Here is a 27,625-nt window from a genome sequence, read left to right on the forward strand (position 1 = left end):
CAACACTGACTGGCTGCCCCCCGCCCCCCGCCCCAGCATTTCAATGAAACACTGGTTCGGAAGGAGAGAGGCACGCTCCCAGCCAGCAAGCACTTCGTGCACCGGCTGGAGGAGGTGGCTTGGTGCCCCACCAGATGGTGGCCAAGGGATGGTTGTCCCGCCCCACTTGCTCCATTGTCCCCACACTCCTATCTCTCTTCCTAGGAGAAGTATTTCCTCTTCAACACTTCTGTTTTCCTCCAAGCCTCCAGCTCACCCTCTCTCACCTTTTAACCATCTGACCAACTGAATTTCTGATTCTCCTCTCTCACTGTCTCCTCTCTCCTGCATTCCAGTCAGGGTTTCTCTGTCCTTCCACAATTCTTATGGAGAGCAGTCTCACTACTACTGCTGCTGCTGCCAATCAACCTCCTGCACCTACTTGCACATTTCTATAAACATAACATTTAAACACTTATTTACAACTATAAACACATCCTGTAGATATAACACCTTTAGAAATACAAAACATCAAAGGCTCCCCAAGGCTTATTGTCTTGTGGATTTCAGCATGGATGCATAGACTCCCCTAGAAAGTATGGCTCAGGATGTCATGGACACTTTGATAACCTTGGGCCTATTTCAATTAGTAGCAAATTACATCCATGAGGTGGGACATATGTTAGATCTTATTATTGTTGACCAGGGAGTGAATGAGGAGTCTGATATCACTCTTTTGTCATTTACATGCTGTCATCTGGTTGGATTTAGTTTGGCCACTTTGACCAGCTGCTACAAGGGTGGTAAATTAATTAGAATGGTCTGCTCCCGGAGACTTATGGATCTGCTCAGTTTCCAGAAAGCCCTTATGGTGTTCCTAGTGTCAAGAACTGGTAATTCTGTCACTGCCTTGGTGAATTTCTGGAATTTGGAGACAGCTCAGTATATCAACAGTTTGTTCCAAAACTCCCTCTCTGGCTTCGTAGAGCCATTTCAGTTTCTTCTTATGGAAAAGCAGCAACGGATGATGGCTAGAATGATGCAAGTAAATCCTTCTAGACTGCATCTCATGCATGGGGGACTTGGGGCACTATTTTGGAGTGGTTCCAGTCTTTTATTGAGGTTTGGGTTCAGAAGGTGGTGCTGGGGAATCTGCTTGACCCCATAGGGCTATGGGGTCCTGCAGGATTTAGTTTTGGCTCTCATGTTAATATTTACATGAAGCCACTGGGAAAGGTCACTAGGAGATTTGGGCAGAACTATCAGCAATATGCCAGTAACACTAAGGTCTATCTCACAATGTCAACTGATCCTAGGAGGTGCTGGATATGCTGAACTGGGTGCTGGATATGCTGAACCCTGTGTTGAAAGCAAGGATGGGCTAGATGCGGCCTAGTAATCCAGATGAGACTGAATCCAGATGAGACAGAAGTGTTATTGGTCAGTAGAAAAGCCTCAGAATGAGGATATTCCACCAGTTCTTTACGGAGTTACACTCTTCTTGAAAAAACAGGTGTGTGGTCTGGGGGTACTGAGGGATGCAGTTCTGCTTTTGGATGCTTAGGTGAGGGATGCTTTTGCGTCAAACATGCCCCTTCCTCAAGAAGAAAGATCTGGTCACAGTTATCTATGCATTTAGTCATATCATGGCATACTGCAATGCTGTCTATATGGGGCTGCTGTTGAAGAATATGCAGCAACTTCAACTGGTGCAACATGTAGTGGCTATGGTTCTATCTGGATCCGCTTGCTGAGAGCATTACACCCATTTGAAAGAGCTGTACTGGCTGCTGACTTGTTTTTGGATCCAATTCAAGGTGTTGGTTATTATTTAAAATGTTTAACAGTTTGGGTGCCTAGACACCTGAAGGAATGCCTGCTCCTGAATGATTCTGCTCGCCTGACACGATTATCAGAGGAGGTTCTGCTCCATGTACTGCCACTGAGGGAGGCTCAATTATCAAGCACATGGGACAGGGGCTCCTTGATTAATACCCCCACACTCTCCTGATGGATTTCCTACTTAAAGCAGTGCTGGTTTTTCTATTCTTCTGCTGTTCAGTGTCTGTATTCTATGGTTTGTAGCATTGGTTGTTTTAATGTGAATGTATGAGTTTTAGTTTTGTGTTTAACCTTGTAGAGCACCTTCAGATAAATTTATGAAAGGCGGGAATGAAATTAACTATAAATAAATAAATAAAATTGGCACAAAAGCTATAGCCCATTTGAAAAACATAATCACTTAACAATTTTACATAGCTCTTCATTTTCTAGTAAAAGCCTTGACCTTCTGCTTTCAGAAGCCCTTGACAAATCTCCTGTCCCCTTCAGCTGTGAATAGAGTTTTAATTCCCCCCCCCCTTACACAGACTGAGTGTTTGGAGAGACAGAAATTCACCAAGTATCATCACCTGCAACATGTAGGGATAAGAAAAGCGGCACCTGTTGACTGCAACTTTATTGTAAAGGATCTGCAATCTAGAATTGATACAGGTCTCTAAACGGTTCTCACAAGCACTTACCTACTTTGAATAAATGTTTGTGCCTACAACAAAGAGTGGGTGTGGAGAGGGAAAGGATCGTAAGTACACAAAGTAAGGCTGAAATCAGGTCACAAGAAGATACAGGATCTGTGAACTTGGCATGTCATTCTGATGTTGCTTAACAGCCTGCCCACTGACCATGGAAAAACAACCCAGGAACAGGGAGAAATAATGGCTTAAAACAGATGCAGGAACCAGTCATGCCATCACCAATTCGTGGTGAAGCTGATTGTCAGTCCTTGTGATGGAATGACCTGTGAGCCAAAACCCTAGATGCCCCTTCAGGGGGATTTCTGAGGAGCTCATCCCCATTTGGCCTAAATTATCATCCCTCCTGATGATCAAAGGTTAGTTGTGACATTTAGAACCAAGAGATAAAATTCCTATGAATCTCTACTTGTATCGAATAAAACTAATTCACCATGAGGAAGTGGGCGAAAACCACGCTTACACCTGCCATTGAGAAAGCCTGTAAATATTTCTTCTAGACTGAGCCCTTTATCACGATCAGTGAGAAGGACTTGAAGGCACATGGTGAGGAAGGCTAGAGAAGCTCCCCTCCCCACAGACGATCAGTGCTCCAGGGCTGAGTGCGCAGACTGTGAATCTAGATGGACACCAGCTGTCCCTGGCAGCGCAGAGGGTCAGAGGCCAGGACATATCATCCTGGCCCTCAGAAATTCCATAGTGCACTGTACAAGAATATGGTGCATTTTGGGGTTTGTTCCGGCGCTGGCGGGGAGTCTGCTCCTGTGTCAGCACCACATGGCACTGACACACAATCATTTAGCCCGGGTTAAGGGCACACGTGCCCTTAACTTTAGCTAACAGGTGGGCCTCTTGGGCAGGTTTGCCACCGAGGCACCGCCAGCAGTCACATGGCTCCCGGTGGTTCTCATATGCTGCTTTAGTCCGGGCTTGGCTGTGTGAGAGAGCAGCCTTAAAGTCAATTGGCAGCCAAGAAAAATCCTCAGGAAAATTAACAGCAACCCTAGATAAATCAAAAGCAGGAATAAATGTAACACATTGTCAGGGTTTGCCCCAATTAGGACACCAAAGTGGCCTCTGAGGAGGAACCTCCCGATTGGCAACTTGAGGATACCACCAATGTGGCACCCCCTTTTTCCTGTTGCAGAGTTCTGCATATTGCAGAACTCTGAACCTTAAATTTCTTTCTTATGTTGCTCTAATTAATAGACCAAAATAGTGGCTGATATCCTGACAAACAAAGCAATGGTGCAACAGAATAAGCAACAGTATAGCACTAGAGCTTCTGAATAATTCTAGACAATCACTGCACCAGTGCTATCCTAGCACTGCTAGGTGTCGGTGGTGGTGGGGGGGGGAGGTGGTGGAGGTGGATGTTAATGTCCACACTTTCTCCTAGAAGCCCTAAATGTTACCTGAAAGTGAGGCGGGTCTCACGATCAGTTAGACCCGCCTCGAGAGGGTTAGTGGAGAGAGCGGGCTTAGCAGGGAGGCAGCCATGGGCAGCCAGATTGGCCTCCCACACGACTGCTGGCTCCGTTACAGAGCCAGCGGGGGCTGGGGGGGATCAGGGGCTGCATGGCCCCCAGGAGCTCCAGCATGCCCTGTGTGAGCGCGCAGGGCATGCTGGAGAGACCCCCGAGCTGGGAGGCTGCTTTTAAGCCTCCAGGTCAGGGGTCTACAGCAGTGAGTTGCTGCAGTGCAGACCCACTCTGTGGCAACACATGATCGAAATGCCCAGGTTAGCGGAGCACTTGCTCCGCTAACCTCAGGAAAGGGGAGGGGCATTCCAGCAGGTTACCCGCTTTGGTAAGACCAGGCTCAGCTGCGAGCCCGGTGGTTCTCATGGTCATACAAAATCGGGCTAGGCTCCCTTAGCCCAATTCTGTATGACCATGAGAATAGCCTCAGTTTGTTAGGGACAGAGTTTTTGAACAGCACAGAGGACTTGTGGGGAAGATGAGGTGCTGAAATTTGCCCCTACTCCTGTCCCAGTAGAGAAGCTGGGTTAGTTGGAACTTTTGAGAAGCACCAGTGCTTCTCCTATTGCACTGGTGCTTCAGTACTCAGGATAACACCCAGTGTTATCCTGAAAAGGTAAAATGATTAACAGGAGTATGTGTGTGCGCGCATATCACTGTTCCATATGGCCACTCCTAATCCTGGTAGCACTTTATTTATTTAAACATTTTTATACCGCCCAAAATTTAAGTCTCTGGCTGGTTTACAAAAGAATAAAAACAAAGTAAAACATCCGTTAAGACAAAAATGGGGGGGGGAACACACACATTACAACAATTTAAAAATTTAAAAATAATATTTTAAAACAGCATTAAAACCACTTAAACAACATTAATTAAAAGCCTGGGTGAAGAGATGTGTTTTTAAAGACTTTTTAAAAGCTGTCAGAGATGGGGAGGCTCTTATTTCACTAGGGAGCGCATTCCAAAGCTTTGGGGCAGCAGTGGAGAAGGCCCGTCCCTGAGTGGCCACCAGACGAGCCGGTGGCAGATGCAGACTGATCTCTCCAGCAGATCTCAGTGGGCGGTGGGGTTCATGCCGAAGAAGGTGTTCCCTTAAAACGTTTTGCCCATGTACATTTTTTGTCTTCAGTTAATAAATAGGTATACATATATTGCAACAGATCTGAGGCTCAAATACTTATTCATATTATTCTAGTCTAATATTTTTAAACTCAGATGTGCAAAAGTAAATAAATCAATTAACAAGATATCCAGGTCCTTTGTTTTATAACTGGCACATTTTTGAGATTGTGGAACTACTATACAGGCTTCTTTAAAACCCAATCATTTAAAAATAAAACTCCTCAGTAAGGAATTTGTAATGTAAACCAGTCTTTAATAAGGAGATTTTGTGAAAAACCACCATTTTAATGGGTCAAAGTTTATAGAATAAGAAATGGAATGGAATGTTTTCTTATCAAAAGTCTGTTTGACAAGAAAACAAATACTGGCTCCATGTGACAGACATTGTTTGTTCTGCAGTAATTTCACAATTATTCTTCCTTATACAAGTTAATATAATTCCAGCAGATTTTTTTTTAAGTGTTGTGTTTTTAAAGTACTGAGCTGCGAGCCACCATTTCTCTGAAGTCTACTTTTTAGATAAGCAGTGATATAGGTGATGTCTTTTCTGTGGGAGGGACTGCAGAAACTACTGGAATATAAGGTACACTCAGTACAGTATGTAATTGACCTATTTGTTAAACAACTGGGGTACTGTCTTGCAGAACTGTAGGAAATTAACTCAGATTTTGTATTCTTGTGTGATATTATATAATAAAGTACATTTTGACTCAAGAATTAACTGCCGACCACGCCAACAACTTTGGCTACTTGCTTTTAAAAGTTTGTAGTGATTAGTAGGAATCTCCGTCAGGCAAGGAGGGAAAATATTATGGATTCTTGCTATTACATAGTATTGTTTTGTTAACATGCAGTGCAATTCTAAAGAGGTTTTCTCAAAAATAAGGTCTTCTGAGTTCAATAATACTTCCTCCCATGTAAGGACTCAGATTACAGCGTTAATCTCTATGCATTAATAGCTGGAAAGTAGCTCAATGTTGCATGCCAAAACTTGTTTTCTAGAGAAGTGCCCTTCCCATGGAATGCCCAACTTAATACCGAGTTGCCACACTGTGGGGCTGACATAGCCTGGAAGCTTTTCAGACAGCAGGCTTTACTCTGAGTTCGGGGCATAATGGATACTCCAAGGCAAAAGGAGGATTTTTTTTTTTTACCCTGCACATAAATCAGGCTAGGTTCCAATAAAGAGGGAAACACCCGAATCATGCGTCAACTGCTCTCTGAAATATCGCACTGACTTCAGGGTAAATCTGGCCAAGATGTGAATGCACATCCATCCTCCCAAAGTAAAGTTGCAGTAAAAGTGCCTGGCGCTCCTGGAGAAAATCTTTGGCACCTAGATGCAGCCCACAAGCATCTGCTTACATTTCCTGTTACAAATAGTGCTTTTTTCTTTTCTTTTTTTTACCTTTGCCACAAATTGATAATTAACAGCTGGATTCCTTTACTACTACGTGTCATTCTTGAATACATGTTTAAAACTAGCCACAGTACATGCTTGCAGAAGCTCTTCTAAACTGACAACTCTCTGATGAAAAGAATAAGATAGATGTGCTTATTCTGCAAACTAGTGGCAATACTGTAGGCAGGTAGGGCCACAAGAGGACATGGTTAGCACCTCCGCTGGTCAACAATTTAGAGGCTGAGAAATGAATTAATCTGGACCAATGTGCCCACAGCAACAGACTCCATCCCATTTTACCAGGGAGCACTGGCAGGAAAAAGAGCCAAGAAGTCTCCCCTGCTGTTCATACTACAAGTGCTCACTGATTTAATGAACAACTTCATTATCAAGTTCTATCAATCCAGCAGCTTTTCCAGGCATTAGAAATCAACTAGAAAGCATTTTCTTTAAGGCTCAAAAAAGAGGCACAATCTCTCTGGAGCACACAAGAGGGTATCGCTTTCTGTTTGTGGTGTAATCTTTTGGGAAATATGTCAAAGCCTTGCAGTGTGTCTGGAGAAGGCAAACACAATGGTTTGATTTTAAAATACCCATTAAAACAATAATTTAAAAGTCATTGTTCTCTCCCTGTGACTCCAAGAATGTAGAAAGGATAAGAAATGCTCTGCCTTGGCAATGTCACAGACTTGATCTCTACAATCAAATGCCTCCAGCAGGAGCACACTAAAATCTAAAGCTAGAAATGATTTTATCATTTAATAAAGGAAATGCACACAAACTTGCAGAGAGGTTTGTTGAAAGAAATATAGTGTCATTTATGGCAAGTAAATAGGATTTTTTTCCCAGTGAACTCCTGCTGGGAAGAACACTGAAAAATGAGTTCTAATTTGCTGGAGTCTCTATTCCCACTACATGTATACAAACTGCATCTCCTTTGGTGCTCAGGTTCTGTTGTGATATCTAATTTTCTGGTTTTATTTTGTGACAGCATTTATTCATGATTGGCAAAATATGGTATGCTGAACATTCATCTCAGTATTTAAAACAAAATCTGCTACACTATAAATACAAATGTACTTTCATTCTGCTTATAGAGATGGAACTAAAACAAGTTTTGACCATACCCAGTGTTCACTGGTGTGAATAAAGCCACCTGTTTCACACGCTACTTCACATATTTGTCCTTTCTCATTTGTTCCTCCTTATGCTTAGAATTTTGTTCCAACTACTATTCATTTTGCTTTTTAAAGGAGCTTCCCAAAATCCACCTTGGCTTTTCATCCTGATGTTCTTATTTCCATTCTGCCTCTTTTAGATAGTGCAGCAATAGTCTCTTCTGCTGGCTAGCATTATTCAGGAAAAACCAGTCTAGGCACAGCATGTAGTCATGTGTGGAAATGTTGTTGTATTAAATCTAGCCCTTTTTCTGCATCTAGCCATCAAGATCAACATCAGATGCAGGGAGGATAGCCAGATGTGGAAAGGGGCCGTTTAGCCCCATGCGAAAGATAGTTCAGCCAACACTGGGTTTCCAGCCTGGCTGGGAGTGCCTCTCTCTGCTTCAAGTTAGAAATGCTGGTCAGAAACTTACGTCTGGAAAAAAAATAGGCCATAGTGTGACATAAAATAGAAATATAGGAGTTTTGACTTTCAGGCACTTCAACAATCCTTAGAGGAGAGAAGAGGGGATTTCTAATGACAGCCAGGTACACATATATACTTGCACATCTATACCATACTTGCTATGCATACAAGAAGTATTTGCCAATAGAACATATCTGTGTAAGTGCTATAGCCTTCAAATACATACATACATACATAGACACATACATACATACATACATACACACACACATAGCCATCTTGTGTTTAACCTTTTTGTGGAATTAAATCCCACTCATTTCCAGCAGCACCTGCTGAACTGATCCTTCAATAGAAACTGCTGGTCATCAATGTGAGGCAATCAAGCAGGAAGGATAATTCCCACCAGTATCCGTAAGCACACAGAAGTTAATAACCTTGTAAACACTGAGAAGTTAATGTGGGGTTGCCTCACTCAGCAATGTGCAAAAGCATGGTTGCTGACTTGAAAGGCACGATTGCTACTGATAGCAGCCATATATGTGCATAGTAACCTATGCAGTTAGTATCCACATGTTGAGTTATCTGCTCCCTTCCTATACTTCGCCCTCCTGGTACTTACAGATATGGGTTAAAAAATTTCCTCCTTGCTTACCCTGCAATATCAGCTAAGGACTTAATAATGCTGCTGACATGATAATCAATAATATTAAGTACTAATGCTTGTTAATGCTCACAAAAAAGGCAAACACTACATAGACAAGAGTATGGGAGAGTGAAAAGAAACCAAGTATTGACTGTTTTATGGACTACAACTCCCATAATTCTCAGCCACAGTGGCCAATCGTTAGAGATTATAGACCAACATACAGCCCTGACATTGTGCAGCCCTGATCTAGAGGAAAGTTGATTGGTGGTGGAGGAGCAAGTTGAGGGTTAGATTGTTTTAAGAAATGGGATATAGAGGAGAGAGAACTAACTTGATTAAAAGGGAAAATCAAGTTATCTAGCCCAGGTGTAGGCAACATTTGGCACTCCAACTGTTATTCAACCACAACTGTTATTTGTAGCTCAGCAACAGCTGGAGTAATAAATGATGCTTACTGCATTCTAGGCTATCTAGATTAAAATCTAGCTAGAGTTGACCTATAGGACCGCCCCCACCACCAACACACACATGGTCCTGCAGCCTCATATTTCCCGATACAGTTCCATTCTGGAACTATATTTAACTGATATAGTTTAAGCAGCTTGATTCCTATCTCTCTGGTAGATTCCAGTCGGTTATGCTTTGAGACTGCTGCTCTGCAAAGCAAGAACTAAAGTATATAGTTCCACAAGGCTCCATACTGTCTCCAATGCTCTTTAACATCTACATGAAACCTCTAGGAGTGATCATCAGGAGGCCTGGTGCTGGGTGTTATCAATATGCTGATGACACCAAGATCTATTTCTCCATATCTAACTCATCAGGAAATGGCCAATAATAAGAATCCAAAAAAGGAGGAGGTACTGACTGTGGGGGTTGGGACCCGAGAGATGGTTTAGAGCTGCCTGTTCTGGATGGGGTTACACTGCTCCTGAAAGATCAGGTACGTAGCTTGGCAGTGCTCTTGGATCCCACCCTCTCTCTGGTTTCTCAGATTGAGGCAATGGCAGAAGCACTTTTTATCAGCTCCAGCTGATACGTCAGCTATGACCATTTCTGGAGTGTAATGACCTTAAGACAGTGGTGCATATGCTGGTAACCTCCAGGGTGGACTACTGTAAACACACTCTATGTGGGGCTGCCTTTTTACGTAGTCTGGAAAGTATCATCAGTACAGAATGCGGCAGCCAGAATGGACTTTGGGGTAATCCAAAGAGACCATCACACACCAACTGCAATGGCTAACGATATGTTTGCAAGCAAAATACTAAGTGCTGGTTATTACCTCTAAAGCCCTCAATGGCTTGGGCCCAGGGTACTTAAGAGAACACCTTCTCTGTCATGAACCCTGCTGCCTATTAAGATCATCTGGGAAGTTCCGGTTACTGTTGCCACTAGCTCATTTGGTGGCAACTTGGGACCGGGCCTTCTCTGAGGCTTTGGAATACGCTCTCTGTCAAAATGAGAGCATCTCCATCTCTGATTGCTATTAGGAAGCGCCTTCTTAGGCTTCTCACTGAAATTAATTTTGAACTGTTTAATAGTTTTTACCCCATGAAATTGTTTTAACTTTTTTATTATGTGAAACAACAAAAGACTCCATTCTAACCAAGTGGAGTCTAAATTGCTCATCCCCTTTCAATAACCCTGTTTTGCAGAGAGCTATAGTCTCTAGTCTGCAGTACTGCCTATTCATACAGCATGTATTTTCCTGACATTTTGAGTTTTACTAACTTTGAAACATCTCAACAGCAATGTCAATAATGTGTATCACCAAGAAACGCTACAAAAATCAATAGACGTCAGTCCTATCTATCTTCCTTAGACTGAGCAGTAGTCCATTTTCTTTCTGCACAAAATGCTACTTCTTGTCTACAACAAAAAGAAAGAGTCCTCCTCTTTTTCCCCAGTTACTGCTAATTCCTAGCTTTTTTTGACACCACAACGGTTGCTTGTAAGTCTGGCATGCTTTGCCCATGAATCTATTATTTCAGTCATTATGAACCACAGCCCTAGATTTGCCTGATTAAATCTGGCTAAGAAATAAGTTGGGGGGGTGGGGTTCTCTCCTTTTAAAGTATTAAGTTTATAAATCAGTACATAATGCCACCAGCTAAATCCTTGTTATTTGGGCTCATAATAGGTAAAAGGAAGAAATCATATCCACTATAGAAGGACCAAAGATTATATGATGACATGTCTGTCACCAGCCACAGAAGCATAACTAAAGAACATAATTCTTCTGAATAACTGAATAATGCAATATGCAGAAACAAAAAGTTACTATACAGGCTTGTGAAAAACATACTGTGTGTTGCCTAACAACAACAACAACAACAACAACAACACTGCCCATGATAGACATCTGGTTTTCAAACAAAGGCTTTGTTATTGGCCAGTGACAGACAGCCAAGTGCTCTTCAGAGAATTTCCTAGCAATCCATGCTGGTCTCAGAGGAGTCACCCATCTATGTTTCTCTGCAAGACTTTAACACTTTGACATTTATACGGTGACCATGGCAAACTAGTCAGAAACCACTTCTGCAAGGTGCTGTCTGCTACCTGGAGTGCAGGCTGTACTAAAAGCCCACTCCAGTAATAAACTGTGAACTTTTCAAGGGCATTTAAGAAGAGGACATTTGTCAGAGAGTAGAAAAACAGAAAGCGGTATGTCAAACAGCTGATACAAAGAAAAAATATTTCCCATGTCTGCCAGTATCCATAAACAACACGTATCAAAGTTGGGGGAGGCGTGGAGGGTCAGGATGGCTATGAGCCAAGACACAAATAATTTTGAAAATATTATTGGCAACAATCTAAAATAATCACAGCTCAGAGCTGCCAAAACTGTGGTTCAAGAACCCACTGAAATCACTAGGCAAGGAGTGGGGTGGTTTTGAGTGTCTTGCTGTGGGCCCAGTTACCGTGGCCTGCAAATGGGCAGAAGATGTATGTAGGACCCGAAGTGAAGTGGTGTGGAGCATAGACACATCAGGTGAAAATGTGCAAGCATTTGAGAGCCATGTGTGCATCTCTAAAGAGATTTTGTAGCAGGGGGAGACAGACAACAGTAGTACAGACAACTGAGGTGCAGTTTTCCATTAGCTGAAAAGCACTGCCACCTCCCTACCATTATAATGTAAACCTTTCTTTGTCTAGAACTCTAGCAGCAGAAGCTCACATATCATTCTAAATGCCATTGATTTGGCAACTTTCATTTCCCCTTTTTATTCAACTTACTTAACCAGAAACTAATTTCTTAAAAGGTTATCACTGTAGTCAGCCTACTGACACAAAGCTGATCACCAAGAATGTACTGGATGCCCTCTCACAACTGACTCACTTGTAATACAGAACGTGAGAAAACAGTTGCGTGAATCAGCCTCAAGCAAACTGTTGTTTTTAAAACTATAATGCAAATTAATGTAATGTGAGGAGAACAATGTAAATTAACCCATTCTTTCACACATCAACCATTGTAAATAAAAAATATATATAATACAGATCTTTTTACCCTGCATAGGGAAAAGCAGACAAATGGAATATGCAGCTTCCATAAGAGTAGATAGAAGATGCTACTGCTTTGGCTGCTATTGCCTATAAAGCCCTTAATGGCTTGGGCCCACAGTATTTAAGATAATGCCTTCTTCATTATGAATCCCGCCCAGATCTTCAGGTGAGGCTCGTCTGTGGGTGCCACCACCTCATCTGATGGCGACAAAGGCGTGCCTTCTCTGTGGTTGCCCCAGGACTGTGGAATGTACTTCCTGCTAATATTAGAGCTGCTCCATTCCTGTTGGCTTTTAGGAAACAACTAAAGACACATCTCTTCAGCCAAGCTTTTTAATTAGTTGGTGTATTTATGGATAGTTTAATCTGGTTTTAATATGTTCTAACTGTTAAATTATTGGTTTGTTTTATTTTTGGTTTGTTTTATGCTGCATGAGAGATGGCAGTGGTAAACCCCTCCTGTATTCTACCAAAGAAAACCACATGCTCTGCGGTCGCCAGGAGTCAACACCGACTTGATGGCACAACCTTCCTTTCCTTTTATGTTGTAAACTGCCTAGAGACTTCGGCAGTGGGTGGTATACAAATTTATTAGGTAGGTAGGTAGATATATAGTGTTAAGAGAGCCTCTCCCTGGCAGTTTGAGCTCCCTAGCAAGTATCAGTCTTCTCTACTTGCCTTCAAAAACCTCTAACAATTCTTTAAGTCAGGTTTTGGAAGCATAATGTTTTACTGTTGTTAGAGGAGTAGAGATGCTCTGATAGCCCTAAGAATAATGAAGCAATGTAGCCCAGTTTCTCTTGTTTGACTCCTCTTTGCTCTACCCTCCAGTCACCCAAATCCCTTGCCTAAAATATGGGACGGCTTCACAACTAACACAAACCTGAAGTTCAGCAGAGTCATTGGCGCTCCAGGAATGTGCACATTCCTGATTTCCGGTGTCAGGAAAGATATGCCGACACTAGGTGCATCATGCAAACCTGCCAGTGTTGACATATACTACCCTAACTGCAGCACGGAACCCAACATCTGTATCTCATTTCAAATCTTAGGTACAGATGTCAGCTTGTGTCCACAAGTAAGGGAGAATATGCCAATATTGGTGAGTCCGCACATCACACTCAGTGTTGGCATATCCTTCCTGACACAAGAAGTTGAATGTGGGTGTGTTCCCGAGGCTCTGGTGGTCCCACTCAACTTCAAGTTCAGCATGATGTGTGAAGCTGCCCATAGTAACAAAGGCAACAGATATATATAGAAGAGAATTTCACAAAGGATCCACCTGAGAAATAAAAAGGCCCTTTCTCAGAGCCATCCTAACCTCTAAAGGCAAGGACACAAAGAGAAGGATCTCAAAAGATGTTCTCCAGTGACAAGCATACTGATATGGGAAAAGGCAGTCCTTTAGATATCAGAGTCTCAAGCCATTTGCCAATGCCAAAAACAGCACTTTCAGTTGTGCCCCAAAACACACTGAAAGCCAGACATCTTTTAGCACTGGAGTGATATGTTCACAACAGCCAGAGCTACTTAAGACCCTGGCTGCCATCTGTACCACCTGAAAATTCTGAATATTTTTCAGACAGCCACATTGTAGTAATCTAGCTTGAACTCTCTTTGCAAATCCATTTATCCCTGTAAGTAAGGAGCTGCAGATTTTTTTAAAAAAAGTATTTTAAGTACTATGCACACTGCTTATCTCAGCTTTGAAGAGTGCTCTTCCAGATGTACAACTGCATTTCCTGCTGCTCACCTTGGACAATGGCCACTTATCCTAGATGAGCAGACTGCTGGGTAATTATACCTTTGATCCAAAATATTTCCCCATGATCCAGCATTTCCCGAAATGCTGCAGCAGAATGTAGATCGGCAGGGCTAGCTCTAGAATAAACAATGCCCTGCAAAAGAAGAGTCTTCTTCGCCCCCTCCCCCAAATTAGTTTGGCAGTGATGCTACGACTGTTCCCAGAATTACCCAGCAATGCCCATGAAAAGGGCCCAGAGCTACCTCTCAGTAATTTGCTTCTTTGCTGCCAGTGCTCTCCCGTTCCCATTCTAGGTTCCCTTTAAAATCTTGCAGGCCTTCTGCAGTTTCTTCTTCAGCTTTCTTCTCTCTCTTAGGTCTTTCCCTCCACCCTTTTTCAGAGATGGCTACATCCTTCCCAGAGGAAGACCACTTCCTTTTTCAAGTCAGGCTGAGGAAGCAGGGCCTGTTGGGAGATGTAGGCCCTAAGTCTAGCCTAATTACAGCACCACACAAAATCAGCAGCATTCATGAGATGAATAGGCCTTAAAAATTCTACAGCTTGGGAGCTGCATTTTGTGGATTTTCTCTTTTCAGACCCCAAACCTTTTCCTCCTCCCTCTACCATAGTCTTTTTACTTGAGAGCTCTAGCCCCACCCTTTTTCTCAGCCTTAACTACTGCTGAGTTGTGTGAGTTACACCTGATTTATCTGGTTGTTTACAGATTTCATTAAATGCCTGGTATATGTTATTGTTTTTGTTTTTTACTTGCATGACATCAATGTGTCATAGTGGAATATGCAAGAGTTTCAAGTCAAAGTAAAGCTGTATTCCACATTTTTCTCTAGACGAAAGACATCAAACTGGAAATTGAAAAAGAAACATACTTTGAAGGTAACTGATGAAAGTTCATGTTTATAGTTAGTTCTCAAGTAACCTGAAAAAACTTGGAATAAAAAGTTAAAGGCAATGGCTGACATCCTGATTAACAAAGTGGGGACATGCTGAGAGCCCTAGCACAACTCCCCCATTCTCCCTACGTGTGTGATGTTGTGCAAGAGTCATTAGAGTTCAGAGCATCCTATGAACTCCAGAAAGGCTCTGTAAGGTCAGGGTCAGCAACATGTTTTGAAACTTACAGAAAGCTTCTGAAGCACAGAGAGTGCTCTGAACTCTAATGGCTCTTGCAACAAAGTGGACACAGTGGGGCTGGGGGAATTGTGCAAGAGCTCCTGGGGTATCCTCACAGACCTTCGTTATCGTCATGCTTCATGAAGATGTCAGTCACTGCTTTTTTTCCTCCCTAGCTAAATGCAGACAGTGGCTGAAATGTCCTGCAGCATAATGTGAGAGTTTCTCAACTGCCCACAATGCTGCAAGTGTCTAAAACACATGACCACTTTACTGTGCCACATGGCAATTCTGCTACTACTTAACATTGTGCAATTGCACATTGCAACATGACTTGCATTGGGAATAATTTAAATTGTGTCACAATGTGCAATTGTACAGCAGTAACTAGCAACAGAACAGGCCGGTTGCCCAGCAGTGGAAGTGTGCTTCAGGCACCCACTGTAGTGCAGGTGGCTCAAAATCACCTACATTATGCTGCAGGACATGTCAGCAACTACATTCAACAAACAGTGAGCCATCAAGCTCAGTTTGGCACCACCTTCAGGCATGTGCCAAACCACCCAACTTGCTCACCCTGAAAGCCAGCCCTGCAGGTGTGTCTATATAAAGCAATAGACACAATACAAGGTAGTTTTCTTGTGCATTATTCAAAGAGGTTTTGATAATTCATGTCTTCAGTTTGCACAGTTTAGGCCAAATCAAAGAGGTATCTGATGTCATTAAATTTATACAAAGCAGCACATCATCCGCATTGATAAAGAAAACAGAATTTATTCAACAGCATCAACATTAAGTATTCTACCTGATACCAAATATGTAGGTCAGGCACATTTCATACCAGTTCTTATGTAGAAAATATTGCAGTTTGTGCTGGTTAATATCCAGTGAGCTCAGCAAATAGAATGTATAGTCAATATGAGATCAGGGATTTCCTTACATTATCAATAGCTAAATTTTAGTAATATAATTTTAAAAGCCAGATAAAATGGTTATAAGCCTTTCCAGCCACCTGATAGTTGTACCAATATTTTCAGTACATATTAGCAACTTGAACAAGCATAAACAATTCCCAACCAAATACACTGTTCATCCTTCTTCCCAGTCTCAGCATATCAAGTAGTTCATTTCTCAATCTAAGCTAATTTTGACTGGCTGCTTTGCTTTGTGAGGATTTTGTGAGAACAGTTTTCTTAGCTAGGATCCCAAAACATAGAGATTAAAGGAGATGGAAAAGATCAAATTACAATACTGCCTTCAAATAAAATGTTGTGTATTATCTATAATGCACAAAGATTTGTACAAAACTAATGGCAAGTGACTTTCACAATTCTGTAATAATAAATACAGTTTTATAATTTGGGGAAAGTAAATGTCAGTGGCAATCTGCTTAATGAGTTCATTTGAGATTGGAACCCAGATCCAAATCCTACCCACTTTATCCACTGGGCTACAGTAAGTCAATCTACACATTCAGAAATAACATACGGTACCCTGACTGCAGCATTTCACAGTGCAGGTGGAAGACTGAAAACATCCCCAAAAAGGGTGGGGGGGGGAGCTAGGCTAGAAGTATTTCCCCTGGCATGCTAATTTTTAGGGATAGGAATTTTTATGTAGCAAATATTCAAATCACCATCACTATCCCCACTGTTTTCTGTATGTTCAGAAAAAACACAGCTGTTTTCTTAATCTAAAGGAGTACAGTCCCAGAAGAACTCTAGTACTTGTTATTTTATTGGTTCTCAGAGATGTGGGAGGCAGGGTGTTGGACACTACTTTTCATGCTTACTTTAGCACTAATCAAGTGTAAGGCAAGAAAAAAAAGGTACAGATGATTCCTTTTATTTAATCTCTCTAATTATTTACAAGGGAAAAAAGTCTTCAAAGCTGCATACAAGTTCTTCATTAGGCATAAATGGCTAAAGCAAACTTAACAAGCATATTTAGTTCTTTAAAATTGTGTTACTGACTGTTCTGGCACAAAGGTAAGAAGAAATAAATATATTTGTATGTTAATTAAATGATCTCAGTAAAGGACTTACTAGAGAAGTGATAACTCATAGGTCAAGCATCTTTTGGGAGAAATGTTGCAAAAATAAATTACATGGGGAAAAAGTAATGAGTTACGGCAGAGATCTGTTACTATTCCACTTAAGCTGTACAGAATTCTTGTACATTTGCCTTCTTGTAAGGCAATGAGGCAAAATGAACTCTCTTTTCATATTAGCTGAACACAACCGTTTCAATTAAACTGAAGTTTGATGGCATTACCTAGTGGTTGGAAAGTTAAGATATAGAGCTTTTTTAGGAGTAAAATTTAATTTCTTGCATTTTTAAGCTTGGGTGTTCTTTTAAAGCTTGCTTTTTGTTACTAAACAGCTATAATTGCTCCAATGAAGGAAAGATAATGAAGCTTTTCTCACTATCAGTGAAAAGAGCTTCTGGCGGGTCTGTGGGGAGAGCGGGCAGCCCGCACTCCCTGCAGATGAGCAGCCTCCAAGCCTTGGGCAGCCAGATTGGCCGCCCACGCAACTGCTGGCTCTGTCACAGAGCTGGTGGAGGCTGCAGGGATTGGGGGCTGCCTGGCCCCCGGAAGTTCCAGGATTCTGGAGAGACCCCCGAGGCTGGGAGGCTGGCCGTAGCCTCCTGGTCAGGGGTCTACTTGTGTGTCACCACACACCACGGTGACACATGAGCAAAAAAAGGAGGTTAATGGAGCGCTCGCTCCATTAAACTCATCTAAGGGGAGAGGGAATTAGGGGGGGCTAGCTGCCTTTGAACCAGCAGGCTCGCCCACAAGCCTGGTGGTTCTGACGATCAGTAGAAAGCGTGTTAGGTTCCCTTAGCCCGATTTCCACTGATCATGGGAATAGGTTCAGTATGTGTACAAAGCATTAATACATTGATCAACAAATTTAAAACATAGCAGATAGCCACAAGATTAAATGTTATCTGTGGGTGAAAACAGATTTTTTTGGTAGAATTGGTAAAACTGATCATCCAAGTAGTTAGGTAAATCTGGTCTTGAAAGGGGTCACTCTCCCCCGAAAGACTAAGTCCGTAGCTTGTGGGGGGTGCTTCTGGACCAGATGCTGTTCTTGGAGGCACATGTAGCAGCGGTGCACAGCGGTGCTTTTTACCAGCTGCAGCTGGTACACCAGCTGAGCCCCTACTTGGAAAAGTCAAACCTGACCTCAGTCACTCATGCTTTGGTGACATCCAGATGGGACTCTGCAACACACTCTAAGTGGGGCTGCCCTTGAAGATGGTACGGAAGCTTCAGCTGGTCCAAAAAGCTGCTGCAAGTATGCTTATGGATGCCTTATGAAACTTGTGAGGCTCCTAAGCAATGTGAGCCAAATTTGGTACAATTATAGGGACACATAAGGACACTTCAACAGTGTAGTTTGTGATGATGTCATCCACCCCAGTTCAAGATGGTGGATGCATGAACATTTGAGCTGCAATTGGGAACCGATTTCAACCAAATTGGTACAGTTGAAGTGACACATAGAGCATAGTCAATGACATTGTTTGTGATCATGTCATCCACCTCAATTCAAGATGTCGAATGCGTGAACATTTGACGTGGAAGAGGGCTAACTTTTGAAGATGGTAATTATCAATTGATAATTACCATAAGTGAATTAAGTAATTATCAATTAGAGTGAAAGGAAAGTAGCCAAATTAGTTCTTACTAGAACTTCTTGTTTTCTTTTCTAGAAGGTATTGGGTCTATGAGGAGAATATAACACTAAGACTGCTACTAAAGCACATTTTTCTTTCTTAGTATATGCATTTTTTCTGTTCATGGTTTTGAATGTTATTTTCATTTGTATATTACACATTAGGGATGTACGAATCAATTCAGGTACAAATCAATTTATACCCAAATCTAACTGATTTGGGTGATTAGAAGACAGAACAAATTGCCCCTGTGGTCCATTGGCTAGATTCAGGTCCAAATCGAATTGTGCAAATTTAGATTTGAATCGATTCGAGATTCGGATTCCTCCTATTAATTCCCCCAGATTCCCAGCTTTCTTTAAAAAAAAAAAAAAAAGCTAAGCAATAGCCCTTGTAGAAGTGGCATTACGGAGCAAAATGTGCAGTCACTATTTTTCAAGTTTTTGGATTCTTTGGTGTATGACATTTCCTCCACGAATCCTTGTGAGGATTCATTACACACCTTCATTTCTTCTGTTCATTTTGACTGCCTTTAGACAGTGCTAACTGTCAACTGCCATGTGCAAACTACACCCCCCTCCCATCTGCAAGGCAGTGGGGTACTACTCATTTCATGTTCAAAGAATTTCTTCAAGTGTCTAGACGCTTTGGTGTCTAATAACCTTTCCTCATAATAAATTTCTATGAGGATTCATTACACACCAAAGAGTCTAAACACCTCAAAAATTCCTAAGACATAAACTGAGTGCCCAGAGGCTTATGGGGTGGGGGGTAGTTGGTGCTTGGGATGCTACTAATTCCCAACCCCCACCTGCAAAGCAGTGGGGTCAAAATGTATAGAAAAAATGAAAGTATGTAATGAAGACACCAAAGAATCTAAACACTTCAAAAGTGCCTAAAAAAAATAAACTGAGTACCCCATTGTGTTTGTATGTGTGTGTGGGGGGGTATAGTTAGCACATGACAATTCACAGTTGTCACTTTCCAATGACAGTCAAAATAAATGAAAGCGTGCAATGAATCCTCATAGGGGTTCCTTATGAGAAAAAGTTATTATACACCAAACAATCCAAATACTTAAAAAATAGTGACAGCACATTTTGCTCTATAACTTCACTTCTACAAGCTTAGTGTTTTGTTTTTTTTAAAATGAAAGCTGGGGATCCACGTTAGGGTTATGATAGGGTGACTTCGAATCCCCATTATTTCCTATGGTGGAACTATATGCAATCAGTAAAAACCTCTTTTTAAAAACCCATTAAAAATCAGCCAAGTGCCCACTGCCTTGAAATGTGGGTGGTAAGTGGCACCCATGGAGAACTACAAGTGTCTGTAGTGGTGGTAGGTTGGCACGCAAATCTGGTGCCCCTAGGACCTTGATAAGTGGTCCGAATTGATCTGAATCTGAATCAAATCAAATCCAATCCAAATGAAATCTGGGATTATGGGGGGGGGGACAGATTCGGACACAAAACAAATCAGAGGTGATTCAGTTTGGGCACAAATTGAATAAAAAAAATCAGTTCATGCACATCCCTATCACACATATCTTATATAGAGCTGCCCCAGACAGACTATAAGGTAGGTTGAGCCATTTTGGAAGGGTGGTATACAAATAAAATAAAATAGAATAAATAAATAAATGGGTTTAAAATGCCCTTTATTTGAAGGGTGTTTTGTTTCAAGCTCAAAAGGTGTCTGATCCCTAAAGAAATTCTGAGCAGCTAAACCAAAAACTGCCCAAATTTGATGCCCTTTAAAGGGTGAAGAAAAGTTGTATTCAGTCCTGAATGTATACCACCTCAAGCACATCAGAAAACAAAGGAGGGATCAGGGAGAATGGAAAATGAATGTGTGTGATCAAGAGGACTTGGAAGGGTGAGGTGTAGAAAAGCATAAGAAAATGTATGCCGCTGCACAATGTGCAACCTGCAGCTGCAGCAGTGCACATTCAAAACATCACTGTTTGACTGGCCAGTCAGACACCTTGATCTGCTGTTGAGCACAAGAAGTGGGAGGGGACAAGGAAGTGGGAGGGAGGGAGACTAAGTCTTTAGGCCTTTTATTGCCTGGCCAGGCACCCTGATCTGCTGTCAAGGCAGCAATGAGGAATGAGCAAAAAGACAGGTGATTGGAAAGAAGAATGATGCTTCATACCAAATCCTAACCTGGACAACCAATGGAAGTGTTTAGGCCAAAAGGGGACACCTCAGCACTCCAGCTGCATGCCAGTCTGACAGAAACAGGTGGAAGTACTGGTGCAACCGGAGACCAGCGTTAAAGAAAGTTTAAGACAAATAAGCAGTTCACCTGGGAAACAGATGTGGGGAAACCTAGTCTGCTCTAAATTCATCTTTATTCTATCAAGTAACCATATAATGGACTTCATCATTTTAGTATTCATCATCATTAACAATGATTAATACATTTGCTGTTTCACGGTCATTACAGCAACACCCGAGATATTCTACAATAATTTTAGTCATTAGTGTGTTCCATTATTTCAAACATTAAGACAGTTTTAGTGAGAAAGCTCTTTGACTATAGCTCTAATCTCTGTCTGCCTGTCTCTGTGTCTCTCTCTGGCTTGCTGCCTTATCTGTAACTTTCTCAAATGTATGCCTTTCACTGTTTACTGCTATGATGTTTCAAAGTCTTGTGATGTCCTTTCCTTATGTCAACTTAACAATTATAAAAGAACAACAATATCTAATGCTTCTGTAAATGCTTTTCACTGAATTTCTTAGTGTCTAAGGTTTGAGAAAGAATCACAAAACAGGGATTACTCATGCCTTCTGTATTCTACAGGAAAGGCATTGTGGTAAATTGAAAGTAGGGAGATTTCAGAAAAGCACACACTCTCAGGTGGTCCAGAAAATGATACAGGAGGTACTGTCATATGTCCATTTTGATTCAATGGATGCTTACTAGGCATCTGGCTTGTTCCCAATCCCAAAAGAGAGTTTACAGAACTGTTGTCTTAGGCCAGAATCTTAAACAATTTACTCACAAGTAACCTGCATTAAAGCCAATGGGCTTATTTCAAAGTAAGTACTATTCTGGTACCTATCTGTGATCCTGTACAGAGTTAAGTCCATCGAGTCTCAAAGGAAACAACAAGAATGATACAGTCAGAAGTAAACATTCTTTAAGACATATTGATTCAGTTCTGCTTACTGATTTCAGAGACTTATACATCATGCGCATGAAAATATGCATTACATTATAGCCAACATTTCTTCCATGATGGAATTCAAGGCAGCGTATAGAGCAGGGATATCAAATGTACAGCCCAGGCACCGGATACAGCCCACTGAGCTCAACTACTGGGCGTGCCTAATGAGGGGTAGGCGGCATGGGGGACTAGGAGGCAGCATCTTTATTCTGGCAATGGCAGGCAGTGCTTTTCCAGGACCCCCCAAAGCTGGGTGGAATACCTGGTAGAGGCAGGAGAGGAGGGGTGGCTGCTGGACTGGCAAGTCCCTCAGCAGACTAAGGCAAGGCAGTGGCTATGCCTGCATCCAGCACATCGGACCAGTGTGACCCAGTCCCAGCATGCCATCTGCATCTCCTTCTCAACTAGGCATTCCCAAGAGCAGAGCAGAGCACCTCACCTCTCCTCACCTGGCTGCACTCCTCCCCTCCACCTCTGTGGAGCTCAAGTCAGGGGTGAAACTATAATAGGGCAAGGGGAGACAGTTGTCTGGGGGCTCACTGCCTTGGGGGGGCCCCAGAGGCAAATCATATGACTGACTCCCCCAGCCGCGCACCTGCCCGGGCTTCCTTCAGTTGTATTCATCCTCCAAAATTGATGTGAGTGTTAAGACCTGGAGCTACCAGAACAGCATGTCTTTCTCTAGTACCATTAAATGACTTTCATTGTCCACAATTTACAAAACCTTAAAAAAAAAAAGCTTTTTGCTTATATCTGTATATTTTGTATACAGATATACAAAATAATATAATATATACAAATATATTATATTTTGTATATATCTGCTTTTTGTTACCAATATTTAGCCTCATTTAAGATTTCTTTACTTCATGAGCTGAGCTTCAGTGAGGGGGGAGCATTTAAAAATCTTGTCTCTGGGTCCACTCCAACCTTGCTACGTCCCTGGCTCAAGTCCTCATCCTGTTGGTGGGCAAGAGCCACGATGCACACTGCCTCCTTCCCTCCCAGTGTCTCTCTTTTATGCTCAAACCCTTGTCTCATCCTCTCCTCACCCCCCACCCCACCCCACCCCACCACTAATGCCTTGCTGAGGTTGGTTTCTTTCAGCTTTCTGCCATTCTTGCTCAGGTTCTCCCCACTCACCCCCATCTCCTTGATTTCTCATTTCTTCTCAGCTTTGGTTGGGGTTTCCCCCTCATCCCTTATTTTCCTCTCTTGTTTTCTTCCTCCACCCACCTCTATCTTTGTTCTGCTCCCCTTAGAACATAACAGCAGCCCTGCTGGATCAGGCCCAAGGCCCATCTAGTCCAGCACCCTGTTTCACACAGTGGCCTGCCAGATGCCTCTAGGAAGCCCACAGGCAAGAGCTGAGGGATGCTTCATCTCTTGCTGTTGCTCCCCTCCAACAGGTATGTAGTGGCATCTTGTCTCTGAGGCTGGAGGTGGCCTATAGCCATCAGACCAGTAGCCATTGATAGTAGATAGTAAATAGTAAATTTTATTTACGGCCATTGGCCAAATATAAAACCAAAAGTTACAAAGATTGCTATAACAGAAAACAGAAATCACAGCAGCGATTGGAGAAGTACCAAGTCGTCATCACAGCAGTCTTATAAACAGTCCAAGTTCCCTTTTGAACCAGGGAGCTGTGCACCCTAATGGGTATATAACAGGATTTTGCTACAATATAGGAGATAGAGGAATCATTATTCGCAAGTAAAAATCTATATATTTAATCCTCCTGGGTGAGCCTTGGAATGTGCGTCCCAGCGCCCAGCTGATTGGCTGGGTGGCGGAGGTGCCTGATTGGCTGAGGCGCACCCAGGAGAATTAGTTGCCGCGGCAGGCCCAGCCACGGAGGCGAGGTGGCGGTGGGCCCAGCCGCAGAGGCGAGGTGGAGGCATTCGGCCCAGCCATGGCAGCAGCACTCGGCCCGGCAGCCTGGGCCCGGCACGGGCAGGCCAGAGACTGGGGCAGAAGGTCTATCTATCTATCTATCTATCTATCTATATATCTATCTATCATATTTTTACACTGCCCAAAACTTATGTCTCTGGGCAGTTTACAACAAGATTACAAAGTAAAACATTAATTAAAAACAAAAGCAAAACAAAACAAAAATTTAAAAGCAAGAAATGTAAAACACAATTTAAAAATTTTAAAACAATATTCTAAAAACAACATTCAGAACAATCAAAACAATATCAGTTAAAAGCCTGGGTGAAGAAATGCGTCTTTAAGGACTTTTTAAAGGATGTCAGAGATGGGGAGGCTCTTATTACACTAGGGAGCGCATTCCAAAGCCTCGGGGCAGCAACGGAGAAGGCCCGTCCCTGAGTAGCCACCAGACGAGCCGGTGGCAAATGCAGACTGACCTCTCCTGATTATCTCAATGGGTAGCGGGGTTCATTACGAAGAAGCCGTTCTCTTAAAAAAACCCAGGGCCCAAACTGTTTAGGGCTTTATAGGTTATGACCAACACCTTGTATTTTGCCTGGAAACATACTGGCAGCCAGTGTAACTCTTTCAATACAGGAGTAATATGACCTCTCCTAGATGACCCAGAGACCAGCCTGGCTGCCGCATTCTGGACCATCTGTAGTTTCCAGACTATGTACAAGGGCAGCCCCACACAGAGCGCATTGCAGTAATCCAGTCTGAAGGTTACCAGCAGATGTACCACTGTTTTGAGGTCGTCTAACTCAAGAATCGGATGCAGCTGGTGTATCAGCCGAAGCTGATAGAAGGCACCTCTGGCCACTGTCTCAAGCTGGGACACCAAGGAGAGACTTGGATCCAGAAGCACCCCCAGACTGCGTACCTGTTTCTTCTGGGGAAGTGTGACCCCATCCAGAACAGGCAGATGAAACTCATCTCTCGAGTTCCGACCACACACAATGAGTACCTCTGTCTTATCTGGATTCAGTCTGTTTGTTATCCCTCATCCAGCCCATCACCGACTCCAGACAGGCATTTAGGGAGGTTATGTCCTCTCCCGATGATGCTGACATGGAGAAATAGATTTGGGTGTCATCAGCATACTGATAGCACGCTGCACCAAATCCCCTGATGATCTCTCCCAACAGTTTCATGTAGATGTTAAACAACATCGGAGACAATACGGAGCCCTGAGGGACACCATACAAAAGTTCAGATTTTGAAGAACAGCAGTCTCCAAGGGACACCATCTGGAACCTGCCCGAGAGATAGGAGCGGAACCACTGCAAAGCAGTGCCTCCCACCCCCAACTCCCTCAGACGCTCCAGAAGGATACTATGGTCGATAGTATCGAAAGCTGCCGAGAGGTCCAAAAGGACCAACAGAATCACACTTTCTCTGTCAATTGCCAGTTGGAGATCATCCATCAGGCCGACCAAGGCAGTCTCCACCCCATAGCCAGCTCGGAAGCCAGTTTGAAATGGGCCTAGATAATCCATTTCCTCCAAGACTGTCTGGAGCTAGGAGGCCACCACCCTCTCAATTACCTTGCCCAGCCACGGAAGGTTGGAGACAGGCCTGTAGTTACTCAGCTCCGAGGGATCCAAGGTAGGCTTCTTTAGAAGCAGTCTAATAATTGCCTCCTTAAGACTAGGAGGCATCCTACCTTCCCTCAGAGATGCATTTATGATCTCTACCAGGCCTTCTACAACAACTTCCCTGCTAGATTGAACAAGCCATGTCGGGCAAGGGTCAAGAGCACAGGTGGTGGGCCGCACTGTTCCAATAAGCTTGTCCATATCCTCAGGAGTCACAAACTGGAACTGATTCAGCCTAACCACATAAGAGGAGTCACTGGATACCTCCGCATCAGATACTGAAGTAAGTGAAGAGACAAAATCCAAGTTGGCCAGAATACAAAATATTTCCCCCACAAAGAATTCATTAAACACATCACAGCGGGTAATAGATGGTTCCAAATTCTGATTCAAGGGAGGAGGGACACATACTAGCCCTCTCACAACCCTGAACAACACCGCTGGACATGAACTTGCGGATGCAATACGGGCAGAAAAGAATCGCTTCTTTGCTGCACGTATCGCCTGAGCATAGGTCTTCAAATGAGCTCTATGTTGCAATCTGTCAGATTCAAGCTGAGTTTTTCTCCACCTGTGCTCTAGTCGTCTACCTCGCTGCTTCAGCCCCCGTAGTTCTTCCATATACCAAGGGGCCAGTTTTGAAGCGGGTCAGAGAGGACGCTTAGGAGCGATCATGGCTACTGCCCCAGTGAGTTTGCTGTTCCAATTCTTCACCAGGACATCAACAGGATCGCCGGCAGAGCCAACACAGAATCCCTCCAAGGCTTCTTGAAATCCTATGAGATCCAATAACCTTCTCGGGCAGACCATCCTAATAGGTCCCTCGCCCCTGCAAAGGTGGGGTGTGACTGTGAGTCCAAGCTTAACCAGATGGTGGTCCGTCCATGACAAAGGGGAAATCACAGGATTCCCCACCCACGGAACACCACCCTGATTAGAGTGAAAGACCAAATCAAGCATGTGACCTGCAACGTGCGTCAGTCCCGAGACCACCTGAGATAGGCCCATAGTCGTCATGGCCGCTATGAACTCCTGAGCTGCCCCGGACAAATTGGTCCCAAAATGAACATTGAAGGTTGGGGGGAAGAGGTAGCCGGCCCCAAAGAATGCACAGATGCTCTGTGCGGGTTCGGTTAGTTTAATTAAAAAATCATCAGGGTGGCCAGGGACCCTAATCAATAAGGGTAATATCAAATGGTGCCTAATATCCCGATAAAAGCTACAATTCAGTAAAACATGAGCAATGGTTTTGATTTCACCAGAACTGCTGGGACAAAGCCAAGCCTCCATGGGTAGATGCTGAAATCTCCCAGTAAGCAGAGCTGACGGGAAAGCATTGAAGCAGGCTCTCGAAAAGGCCCAGTGAAACTTAGAAAAGTAATAGAGGACAAGTATGATGTAGAGGAGAAACCTGCTCCGATCTTTAATGACCTATAGAATGCAGGCAAACGAGCCACCTCATTCTGCAACTCAATATCTTCCAATTGCTGGAGAACCAGTTTTTTTGCTCTCACAAGGCCCATTTCCAGTAAGGAATCTGGAGCTAATCCAAGGAGAAGAAGTTTGTTAACTATCTTCGAACACCAGGACAGTTGAGGCATAACCGATAAAAATTTAGGTATGAGTCCTACTGGTCAAAGATGAAGTTTCAGCCAGTTATAGATGATTGATAGCCAAGCCCTAGTTTCTACCTTTAGTAAACCAGCCTCCTGGCAGATCACCACATTAGCAGTGCATCTGGGTACAGAAAAGAGAGCTCTCAGGAAACCTGACTGAATCCTTTCTAGAGTAACAAAATTGGTATAGCGGCCTAGTTGGGTGCCATATAAAAGTTGTGACATGGATTTGGCTAGGTACAATTTGATAGCAGCAGGAATATAACCACCACCCTGAGTGCAGTGGAATCGCAATATAGCTGTTGCACTTCTTTGTGTCATGTCAGCAACCAGTCTGACATGTGCAGATTTCCTGCCATTGTGCTGAAAAACCACTCCAAGGCATTTAAAACGTTTCACTTGCTTCACCCTCGACAGGCCAAGTGAAGTTCTTAACTCTGTTGTTAAAGCAAACAATTTTAGTTTTGGTGTA

At 43.0% G+C, this 27,625-nt stretch overlaps 1 protein-coding gene across 19 annotated transcripts in view; it reads right to left on the bottom strand.

The window, feature by feature from the left end:
* The window catches only part of TENM2 (teneurin transmembrane protein 2), a 1,486,671-nt gene that overhangs the window by 622,915 nt on the left and 836,131 nt on the right, over nt 1-27,625 (bottom strand). The window contains exon 1 of one of the 19 annotated variants that reach the window (XM_053288980.1): nt 14,269-14,380. The exons of the other annotated variants lie outside the window; for them this stretch is intronic. Coding sequence (XP_053144955.1) covers nt 14,269-14,314 — 46 coding nt within the window. The 5' untranslated portion in view covers nt 14,315-14,380. Of the gene's footprint in view, nt 1-14,268; nt 14,381-27,625 lie in introns of those variants that run through there. 19 annotated transcript variants of the gene reach the window in all.

The sequence above is a fragment of the Hemicordylus capensis genome, chromosome 2 (assembly GCF_027244095.1).
Source record: "Hemicordylus capensis ecotype Gifberg chromosome 2, rHemCap1.1.pri, whole genome shotgun sequence".
Lineage (NCBI taxonomy): Eukaryota > Metazoa > Chordata > Lepidosauria > Squamata > Cordylidae > Hemicordylus > Hemicordylus capensis.